The following is a 12,005-nucleotide window of genomic DNA, read 5'->3' on the forward strand; positions in this document are numbered from 1 at the left end:
CCCTCCCCTCTCCGAGTATCTGTGCCTTCTCGTAGATAGTTCATTGGTTGGTACAGTGTTTCTCAGCATAGTATGGCATTTCTCATGATAGGAGAAATACTCAGGGAATGAGGACGAAATAACCTTAAACATATAGGGAGAAAGCTATTTCCAAATCCTATTTCTTTCTTAATAGTTAAAGGAGAAACCTTAACTCAGATGCTAACCTCAACTCCCAGTCTCAGTTTGGTTCCAGAACTTGGCAGTGAAAATACCCAGTGCTTGCTAACCTTCATTTGTACCACTGGCAGCAACTCAGGCTTGGGGCCCACGTAGTTAGCTGTCATTTAATAATATTAATATTGTTTTGTTTTCCTTGTATGAATTTTTAAGGCTCCTTTTTGTTTCGGTACATGATAACTAGCTTTCCATTTTGGGAAATGCTATGAAGTTTCTTTCACAAAAACAGTTGATTTAATTAAATAAAGCAAGCAATATAGAGAAAATGTTAAGTGCAGGATAGATCAGCTACTTCACAGATAAGGCAAAAATCGTGGAATCAGTGCACAGCGGCTGAGGGCTGGGGAATGTGAGCCCTGTGTGCGAGGCACCTGATCTACATGCATTGTACTTGTCCCCCAAACTGTGTGCCAACTCTTAGAAGGTAAAAGTACTTCCTCTGCATTTGACTTCTCTCTCAATGTTCTTATCTTATAGTTTCATTACCTATGTCAGCCAACACAGTTCTGAGCCTCTCATAGGTACTTGATAAATTCTTATCATTGATGGACCTATCAGTACCTACGCTTTAAGCACCTACCATCGCAGGCACCATAACAGGCAAGGGGACTAAAAGATGGCCAAGATGTGGTCCTAGTCCTGAAAGAAGTTTCCATGGCACAGTCAAGAGGGACAGAAAGAAAAATGGACACTGTGCTTTGGGCTCCACAAAAGAGGGAGTGGACAATTCTCCCATAGGCAGAGGGTAAGAAAACTGGGCAGCACAGGTTCTGTGGAGGACGAGGAGTGCAGCTGGGTCTCTGAATATACACAGACAGGCAACAAGATGTACAGGGTAGGGGGATGGTGGGCTGGGAGAGCATTCCTTGCAGAGGAAGCATTAATGACTCTGAATGTTTGGAGCTGAGTGCTGGCATGTGTGGGGGAGTGTAGGCGGGAGGTGTGGGGGACTTAGTGGTGGGGAGCAGGCTCCAGAAGTAGATTAGGAAGGGTCTTGTACCTCAGCGAAGGGGTTTGGCTTTCCTGGTGGCAATGAGGCGTCACTGAAAGGGATTACAAATGCGGTTAACCACCGCTCAGATTTCGGGCATGAGGAAGACCGCCGTGTGGACAATGGAGTAGTCCCGGAGGCAGGGAGGTCAGGTAGGGAGCTGTCGTGTGAGTGTCCAGGAGAAAGACAGTGAGGCCCCGATGCCGTAGGGACGGGGATAGAGGGAGGAGACCACAAATAGGGAAGTCAGTCATGCGCCCTTCCCCCTGCCTCCCTGTATGTTTCACTATGAAAATCTAACCCAGGCCGAGATACAGGTAATCCATTTACTGCTTTCCGGGGTTGGCACTCCCACCACCACCTGGATATTCACCTTCTCACACCAGCTCCGTTCTCAATCTGCACCTCCTGCCTGTGTCAGACCTCTGGGAGATGGCAGGACACCCCAAAGGCGGTTTTCATTTTTCTCTTCCCTTGCCAAGTCAGGCAATAAGATTCCTCCGGGGAGCTGGGGCAAGGTGACTGCCTCCTCTCTCTCCCGACCTGCAGGCTGCCTGGCGGGTGCCCAGCATCTGAGAGGTGACCGGCCAGCTGGCCGTGTCCTGCACCCCCTCCCCCACCAGGCAGCTCACTTCCTCTGTAGTTGCCTCATGTCAAGACCCATCAGCATAAGAGACTATTAATGAGGAAGGGAAGAGACAGAGCAAAGAGGAAAACACCACAAGAAGATAAAAACAGATCAATAGCGGAGCCAAACAGAGCAAGAGGTACTGAAAGCAATTCACGAGCTGTCAACTTCTCAACGGACACGGCGTTTCGGGTCATCCCGGATGGACACAGAAAGGAAGGAGGTGGACAAAGACCCGGAGCAGGGTTCCCAGGGAAAGCATGAAGGAGGATTACCCAGCCAAAACTCATCCTCTAGGTTCCCGAAGCCTACACGGTACTCAGCCCACTTGCGGAAAAAATCAGTTTGGCCGTTCTGCCGTCTCTGGAACACCTGTGGGGGAGACAGGAGAGGAAACAACGTGATGCTAAAGAAAATAAACCCCACGAGTAAAATCGCTGTAACTGAGTTTTCCAGCCGCCAGGACAAAGATGCTCAGATCAGGAACATTGCTGTACAGAGCTCGGTATCCACATGGCTGTTTTCGTAGTAAGAGATGCTCAGAGCTCTCCTCCGGAAGTGCAGAGGTCCCTGAAGAATAGGCCAGGGTGTGCCTTTGACACTAATTTGCACCCCTGCAATGCAGAAAGAATTCAGAATCCATCTCAAGCCCCCAACTAGGCAAGGGGAAATAGGCTTGGCTCTCAAAAGAATCTTTTTGCAGCACCGAGGGCAGTAGAAAGCATTTCTCACCAAAAGAACAGGACTGGCCCACATCAGCTAGTAGCTGTCACCATCCTACTGCAGGCACAGCAACTGCATATCATTCATTTTTCCGAGCTGTTTAAGTGCTAATTTCATTTAACCTCCAATGCATCAGCCTCAGTTTCAATTTCCAATTATGCTTTAAGAAGGAGGCACAAATATGTCAGAAACATAAAAGAGAATGCCTCCCCAGAGTAGCTTACGAACACAACCACCATTTAACTCCATTAAAAATCTATCCATTTTGCACCAAGAAAAATCCAGTGCTGTGTGTTCATAGCGCTAGAGAGGAACCGCGGGAGGGCCAGGGGGCTGTATGTGCATGCAGGGGCGGAGGGAATGCTGGGCTCCTTTAGGGTCAGGCTGAGGGAACTCTCCTGTACGCACAGCGGGCTGCACCGCTAGCTGGGGTCATTTAGGACACTGTTCTTTCTCTTCTTTTGGTGCTGTCCTATTAGCTATGGAGGAAGGCTCTTATTTTCCTGACGGCTGGTGCACTGGAAGGCTGTGGCAGCTCTGGGGAAGAGCCAGGGAGGCCAGGGAAGATGGTGACAGGGGTAGGCTTGGTAACTAGAGATGGCTATTCGTGCTCATCGGCTCCCCCATATGCAGTCATCTCATAGAGCTCCCCATCGAGGCTCTCCTCCTCCTGCAGAGGACCCACTCTCTCTGCTCCTTGACTACAGCTGCAGCCTTCAGCAGGCAAGAGTCTTGGGCCTAGCAGAGCCATTCGTCCCTCTCTCTGGCACCCTCCTGCATTAACTATTGTCACAGAAGGAACAGTATTCCTGGGGCCCCTTCACTGGGCCAGGCCACTGCTGCCTCGATATGCTTAATCATTCCAGTGCTTGGCCAGTGAATGCCTTGCTAAGCAAGGGCCCAGAGGTAAGGACGAACCCCGCCATGGACAGGTGAAGGATGGATGAAGACTGGCCAGAGGATGGTGAAATTTGGATCCACAGATGCCAAGCCAGATGGACCAGCCCCTGAGGATGTTTGTGAGTGTGGAGAACAGTCCCAGATACTTACAATCCAGCCACCCCCATCGGTGGTCATGTCGCAGTACACCTGTAACTTCCGGCTTAGCTCTCCGTTGAGGAAGATGGTGTAAACCCCACTCAGAGTGTCTCCATTCATCAAATGCTGGGCACAGTCTTGAGGATGAGGAAACACCCGACCCCCTGCATAGGAAAAGAGGCAGTTTCCAGAAAGGATCCTTTCACCTACAATGTGTAATGACATCTTGGATTGGACAAGGCTGTAAGTACCTTGTGGTACTTCATCAAGAGCTGTAAGAAATCTTTACTGGATCTCAAGCCTTGTGTGGGGACCCCACATCATCCTGCGTTCCCTCCTCTAACTGATGTTGGATTACTCGAACAATATACAGTTTTGGGGCATCTGAGGACCAAGGATCTGGGTTCACAGTCTGGTTCCTTCCCTTACCTATTTTTTTTTGGTTTTAGGCAAATGGCCTGACTTCCCTGGGTATCAGTTTTCTTGTCAGTAAAACGGGGCTAATAAAAAAATCCCCTACCCCGCCCCATGAAGGGTGAAAATGTGTTAATGTAGCTAGTGGGGTTACTCAGGTGATGATTACAGATGCATGGGCCATAACACATCACTGTAGGGCCCAACTTTCTTTTTCTTCCCTTTTTTTTTTTTAAGATTTTATTTATTTTGGAGAGGGAGAGAGTGTGCACAGGAGCAGGGGAGAGGGAATAGGGAGAGGGAGAAAGAATCTCAAGCAGACTCCATGCTGAGTGCAGAACCCAATATGGGGCTCCATATCACGACCCCAAGATCATGATTTGAACCCAAATCAAGAGTTGGATGCCTAACTGAGGCACCCAGGCAGCCCAGTAGGGCCCACCTTTCAAAGGGATGACAGGTATTAAGCAAAACCTTCCACCATCCTCACAACAGCATGAAGGAATGCCTACACAAGCTTGGAGTTAGCAAGAAGATGGATCTCTATTCCTTGCCCAAAACAATCTCCTGATTGGACTAAACAATCAAATGGTCATGTTTTACAGTTCAGTTTAAGTTTAAGGAAAGGGCAGGGGAAATAAATTGCTGATCATCTTTCAGAGAGAACAGCCCAATTTGTAGAACAATATCTAATTAGCTAAAAGAGAAGCTCAAATCATGTATCTTGAAGAGCTTAGCTTCGGGGCAAATTTTAATGCTTAGCAAGCAAGCCAGCCAAGAAGCAGAGATCCCACTGGAACTGATTTCTGGACCGCAGGAGTGGAAAATAAAAGGGAGAGCTTTCCATGTAAGGAGAAGTGGTTTGGGTGACCTGTGCATGCAGTGATGTTCAGGGTCAATGAAATGAGGCTGATTCTGTTTTGCACCCTTGAACTATAGCTGTTAGAAGGAGGCTTGTAGGGACCTCACGTGTTAGTCACTACAGTGGCCCCTAGTGGCGATACCGGCACACTACAGGTGCGCTGGAGGACAGCTTGGAGTCAGCTGTGGGGGAGGGAGGTCTGAGCAAGTGGACCTCCTTGAACACCCTGGTCAACAGATCACCTTCGAAGCATCCTGTTTTAGGAAGAGGTCGTCAGGGTTTAGTAGATCTGTGAACTCCTAGCACAGGGACTGTCCAGCTTGCTGCCACACGATGGTCAAAGTTTGCTCCCGCATAAGGTAGTTTAGAACAAGGGCACTGCCTACTTCAGACACAGTTGCAGCAGGGAGTAACAATACATTTCTATAGAAATTGTACTAGAGAAGGTGTGTTTTATTTCTATTTAATTCTTGCAAGAAACTTTAAGAGAAAGGCAGATTGTTATAGATCAGACAGATCACTATTTTGCATAAAAGGAAACCACACTCAGTAAGATCGCACAGCTTCCACAGGTCAGTTGAACTCAAGTTTTGAGACCCCAAGTCAAGTGCTCCCTGCACTTGGCTCAACAAGGAATAACATGTATACAGTTTACAGGAGTTCTATCTATCCATACAGCAGGGAATTAATTGATGTCTGTATTTTCTTACAAGCATCCCAAAGGTTAAAGTTACCTCAAAAAGTTCTATGTTCAAATTACACATCTTTATCCTCCAAACTGGTTTTCTAAAGTAGCTGCAGGAAAGCTCTAAACTTTCATCTGCAGCACGTCCTAGAGCCTGACAGAATTCTTAAACCCACATATTCTTAGTGGTCACAGTTATGTGTCAGGGGACAGGTGGAAGTGAGCTCCTTCCCTCTCCCTGTTACATTGGGAGCACCATGATGATGCTGGCTCCCAAGCCTTTTTCTCCACCTGGTCTCTGCAGCAACCTGCCTGTCTGCGTTCCTTTAACCACTCTAATTGGCTGACTTTCTCATTTTATGAGATCAGCACAAAATTTTGTTGTGCTTTAGCTCATTCTTAAATAGTCTGTTTTTTTTCTTAATTGATTTAACTCCTTAAAGGGGCCAGAACTCACAATTTTTTCCCCCCAGTATCCAGGATGTTCCCAACAGAACATCTTCCCCCAAGCCTCAAATTATAACAAATATACCTATTAGGGATGCCTGGGTGGCTCAGTCAGTTAAGCTTCTGACTTTAGCTCAGGTCATGATCTCAGGGTCCTGGGATCAAGTCTCACATTGGGTTCCTTGCTCGGTAGGGAGCCTGCTTATCCCTCTGCCTGCCTCTTTCTCTCACTCTGACAAATAAATAAATAAAATCTTTAAAAACAAACAATAAGCAAAACAAAAAATCAAATACATCTATAAAACCAAACCAAACCAAACTTTAGAATAGGTAAGTAAATGATGTTTTACGATTTTCTTCAACTTGATGATTATTTAATATTTAAGTTATTGATACTTTCAAAAGGTTCAAACACATTTAGTTGTCTTAAAGGTAAACCTATGAAAAACTAATATAGTAATTGAGATGGCCTGCCCTGGAGACCTTTTAAGATACCTGAAAGAATGTCATATAAAAAAAGGAATTCATGTTTTTTTAAGTCAGAAAATGGGAATAAAATCAACTTAAGAAAAAAGTGGATTTAAGTGGTGTCAAAAGTTTGGAGAGATGAAGCTCCCAGACTATACCCTGGGAAAGGAAGGGCTGTCTTTTCATCTTTTTGGGCCCCCACACTGGGCTGGTTGGTGGAGGAGCTCACCAGATGTGTTCAGGTCTGGTGCATGGTTGCTGGGTACACTTGTCTTACCTTTGACAAGTTGGGAGGCCACCTGGTTGTTTCTTGATTTGATTTAATCTGTGGCATTATTGGAAAATCAATCAATAAACATTTTGCCTGCGTAGAATATCAGGAGCAACAACTGGGATTTTTACCTCCTGGGCACTTGGAGAAGACACATCTACCATAGAACCACTCTTCTCAACCCCTCTCCGGCCCTCAGTATTACCAGAGTTTTGCCTCCCACTACAAGTCCTCGATAGATCATTATTCCTTTTCATCAGATGAGAGGAGGCAGAGGCTCACTAATTCCCAAATGGGGACTTTATTAAAATTCAGATTCCCGAGTCCTGTGGCAGATGAACTAAGTCAGAATGTTGAGGGATAGCAGGGGATCAGTGTCTTACCAGATCTCCCCAGATGAATCTGAAGAGCAGCTAGATTTGAACCCCACTCTTTCTCTGGTACATTTTCCTCTTCTCAGAGAGGCCAAGAGGTGGAATTGGTAAGCTAGACTATGTCCCTGAGGGGCCTGGTGGTCTGCTTTCTCTGCTTAGGTCCTGTGCTCTAGTGACTCTAGACAGAATGTCTTGGTCTGTCTGTCTCTCCTGCCCTCCCTTATTTCCTTCTCTCTCTTTCCTTTTCTGTCTTTCTCAGTAGGTATGTCTTTTTATTTTTTATTTTAAAGATTTATTTATTTATGAGAAAAAGAGAGAGAGAGACCATGAGGGAACATGGGGGAAGGGAGAACACCTTAAGCAGACTCACCTGGAGAAAAAAGCCCAACATGGTGCTCCATCTCATAACCCTGAGATCATGACCTGAGTTGAAATCAAGAGTCAGACACTTAACTGACTGAGCCACCCATGTGCCCCCAGTAGGCATGTCTTGAGCAGACTGGTCCCATGATTTAGACAGGGTGGCACGGTAAAGTGAGGGAATAAGAGATTCTGTTTATTCTTGAGTTTAAACCTTGTGTTCCAGTTTTCCTATTAAATTCTGTTTTGAGAGTTCTTAGACCTTGGCTTAGCTAATAATAAAGAATGTACTGATTCTTACTCTGCTGGGCTCCTTGTGTGTATACTGTGATTTCATATATTCATAGGACATTGTCGGGACAGATTTTAGGCATCCCTAGTTCTCTGGATGTTATACCATCTAATATCATCAGAAACTCACCTTTCACCCTAACATAGATCATTTCAGTAATTTTTCTGAAGGCAGAAATTTTAGGACCAAGAGCAAAACTGGAAGGCTTTTGTTTCCTTTTGTACAGTAACTGGGGCCTGGCCTGACAAAGAGGCTTTGTTGTTGTTGTTTTTGTTGTTGTTGTTGTTTAAACACAAGCTGTGGTGACTGCCAGGTTAAGAGGAAAGCAATGCCTAGTGATCAGTACACTGAAGTGTCTCGTGGTTAAGTGTGTCTAGATGTAATTGTGAGATCAACAGGACTGAGGCACTCACTGGAAGAATTGCTCAGAAATTGGTTTGTGTTGGGCATCTGAAGGCTGAGTGTGGAGTGGAGTGAAGCGAGCTACGTGACACACAGCACAATCAGATTACCCTCAGCCAGCTGGGAGTGAAGGGAGAGACTTTTCGGTCCCTGCCCTGTTTCTTACTTGTTTTGTGTTCTTGTATGTAGTCTTTAAAATGGCCAGAGTTGATGGATTTGGAGAGCATCTGCCTCCTGCCCTCTCTTCTGGCCTTAGCATCAGGACCAAAGCCATGATGCCAGGATTTCCCTCTGAGGACAGCCTGTGCACATCAATGTGTAACTACACAGCAAAGTGTGCTATTCCACAGAAGTACAGGTGACTGACTGCCTCTGGTCACCAGCGCTTAGGCTGTTCTTCCCAGAAGTGGGTTTCTGCTTGCAGGTTTGTAGAGGGCAGTTTGAGGTCATGGACAGGGCAAAGTTATTTGTTCAACCCACATGGGCTGTGAAAACCTCACTTTAGCCTCTTTAATAGCATCTTCTAATTCATTTACCTGTTTATTCTTTTATGTATTTATTCAACAAACATATGGGGGGCATCTGTTGGGTTCTGAATACTGGGCTAAGAGATAATATAAAAAAATGAAAGGATACAATCCCACCTTTCAGATTGCTCACACTCTGGTGGGAGAAACAGACAATTATAACCCCAAGTTCTAAGTGCTCTGGTAAAGAGAGAAACAGAGGGAACTATTAAAAATGTGGAGGTGGGCATGTGGTGAAATTTGGTGCTGATGAGGGTAGGGGGAGTGGCAGAGCTTGGCATGGGACAGGATTAGCAAGTGCTAATCAGAAAGCACTTCTTATTTTAGGAAGTTAGAAGTAATCTGTAGAAGTTAGCTACAGACTGGTGGGGGAAGGGTGTTCCAAGTCAGCACAAAAAGCATGGCCTATTTTGGGAAACTGCAGAGTTAGCCCGAAGCTGGGTTGGGTGGGTAAAGGAGAGCCTCAGGAAGGTAAGCAGGGTCGGGATCATTCCATTTAAGGAGTTAAACCTTCTCAGGCAGGCTACAGAATGAAGAGGTCACTGATAGACTTTAAGCTCAAGTTTTAGAAAGATTATTCCTCCTGTGGGGTGGAGAATGAATTCGATGGGGGTAAGATTGGAGGTAAGACCCATTCATGAGAGAGTCTGGGTGGAGAGGTGACAAAAACTTTTAAGGATGTAATAGGAATGGAGAATCAGCTGAACAATAGACAATTTGGATGGTTTTATTTGAAGCATTTCTGAGGAAGGTTCTCAAGTTCTGTAGACCACCTGCCTTCTGCCCACCATGGGTAAACGCAATAACCTTCTGAATCTTCCTTTCAAAGATCAACTGAAGATACGGTGATAGAGAAATGTTCTGACATAATTTGCCTTATTTCTTGGATTCATTTATATCAGGAGACCCAGTTCTAAGGCACATTAGTTGATCAGACTGGCAGCTGTCCGCCTGGCCCCTCCCTCTGGCTCTTGATTAGACATGGCAGGGAGAGGGTTGGGTCATGGTAATACTTCCTGCCTTGTCTTTTCCTGCCATTCTGACCCTAATTATATTCACTATCCATTTTTTGGAAGAGTGATCTTTTTTTTATACTGTAGATGTGATCCTATCTCATCCTATCTCTCCCTTGCCAAAAACCCTCCAATGGCTTCTTCAATGCAATGGCTCCAATATCAATGACTTCTTGCAATTAGAGAAAATCAGAAAGCCTTACCTTGGCCTACAAAGCCCTATATGCTCTGGCAATGCCTTGTATTTCCCACCCTGGCTGGCTCTTTTCTAGTCTGCTGAACATGTCAAACTTATTCCTCCTTTGGGGTATGGTAATTACTCCTACTATGTCTGGAATGCTCCTCTTGTATGATTCACTCTGATCATTCAAGTCCTGGCTCAAATGTCTCAGCTCAAAAGGAGGCCTTTCCTGATCATCCTAGTTGAGGCCAGAGTCTATGGTAGGGGAAGGAAGTGACAATCAGAAAATGCTTCCTTCCATACAAATTGTCCTAGAAGTTAGCTCTTTGTATCTATCCCTTTTCCATTAGTGTTTTTTTTTTTTAATAATATTATCACTATTTGAATTTACCCTATTTCCTTCCTTTGTCTATTCCCAATTGCCTCATCCCTTTGACTATAAGTTTCAGGAGGGAGGGCATCTGGCTCATCTTATTCAGCATTTTATCCTCAGAACTTAGAACAGTGTTTGACCCATGGTAGATGCTCAATCAATATTTATTAAATGTACCATACTATGTGATCTATATCCACCCCTATGATTATAAAAAGAGAAATTAAAATTAGATTTTCTGAAAACATTTGGGACAATGCAATTAAAAACTGGCCAAATGGAATCCTGTGTATAGTGACATATAAAGTCCTTCTATAACATTCACAATGTTGTCCTACAACCTATGGCAGACAGTTTGATGTTTGGTGAAATTTACTGCCCCTATCCAATAAAGTGATCACATATTCCTGTCCTCCTGAATAGTATAAACAATTATGTGTAAATAAATTTAAAAACTTAGATGAACTGGGCCATTTCCTTGACAATCACCATCTACCAAAAGTCACTCAAGATGAATGGTTAACCTGAATAATATCATAACTATTAAAGACATTGGATCTGTAGTTAGGACCCTTAGAAAAAGAACCTTCAGGCCTGGATGGCTTCATTATTGATTCTAGCAAACACTTTAAAAAGGAATATCACCAATTTTACACAATCTCTTCCAGAAATGGAAGTGGAGGGAATATTTCCAACCTATTCAATAAGGCCAGTCTTTCCTGATACAAAAAACTGACAAAAACAGTACAAAAAGAGAAAGAGAGAGTAGGTTAGAAAAGAGTTTTGAAGACCTGTTTTTGCTTCTCCCCCATATTGTCATGGACTAATCATTACCTACCTTTTCACATGTACTTTGTTCTTCTCTAATACACCCATATTAGACATAGCAGTTGATAACTCCAAAGGCACATGAGCCCACAGGCCAGAGTATCTGTCATTAGAGAGTAAGACTAACAAGAAAGAAAGACCACAAGCACCGTGACATCCATCACCTGACGCAGAATTATTAGAATAGAGGGTCCAAGATTAAATTAAGCCTGATATGTCACTTTTTTAAGGAAGTAAGGAAGGATATTAACAATATTAAAAAAGAACAAAAATTATGAATAGTTAGTAGAGTTATTAGACATGAACAATGTAATAGTTGAAGGTAAGAACACAATGGATGAGATGAATGGGGGATTCAGATTCAGCTGAACACAAATAAGTGAATTGGATGATCAGACTGAGGAACTTTCTGAAAAGACTAAAAGTCAAGATAAAGAAAAGAAAACATAAAGACAAAGTTAAGAGATTTGGAGGAGAGAATATACATTCCAACATCTAGCTAAAGAAGTGCTAAAAGGAGAAATAAAAACAAAGAAATGTTTAAAGAAATAATGAAGATAAATGTCTCAGAATTAAAGATAAAACACCTCTGATTTACAGGGCTTTCAGAGTGTCAGACTGAGGATAAAAAGAAAAACAAACCCCAAAACATATAGTGAAGTGGAAGACTGTAAAAAAGAAAGAAAACATTCTGAAAGCTTCTAGAAAGAGTAGCCCACCTCCAGGGGGAACACAGATCAGACTGACATCAGAATTCTCAGTGGCAACATTGAATATAAAAAGACAATTGAATACTTTAAAATACAAAGGAAACAAGTATTTGAACCTGGCATTTTATACCTCTGATCACACTGCAGTTCAAATGTGAGAGTATGATTAAAAAATGCTCTAGGCATATGAGATTTCATG

The 12,005-nt window shown here is 43.9% G+C and overlaps 1 protein-coding gene across 1 annotated transcript in view; it reads right to left on the bottom strand.

Moving 5' to 3' along the window:
- The window catches only part of TNR (tenascin R), a 401,788-nt gene that overhangs the window by 12,044 nt on the left and 377,739 nt on the right, over positions 1-12,005 (bottom strand). The window contains exons 19-20 of the mRNA XM_004761960.3: positions 3,612-3,763; positions 2,114-2,210 (exon numbers count right to left, since the gene is read on the bottom strand). Of these exons, the coding sequence (XP_004762017.1) occupies positions 2,114-2,210; positions 3,612-3,763 (249 nt within the window). The remainder of the gene's footprint in view (positions 1-2,113; positions 2,211-3,611; positions 3,764-12,005) is intronic.

This window comes from Mustela putorius, unplaced genomic scaffold (genome assembly GCF_011764305.1).
Source record: "Mustela putorius furo isolate JIRA1106 unplaced genomic scaffold, ASM1176430v1.1 tig00003942_pilon_pilon_pilon, whole genome shotgun sequence".
NCBI classification, from domain to species: Eukaryota; Metazoa; Chordata; class Mammalia; order Carnivora; family Mustelidae; genus Mustela; species Mustela putorius.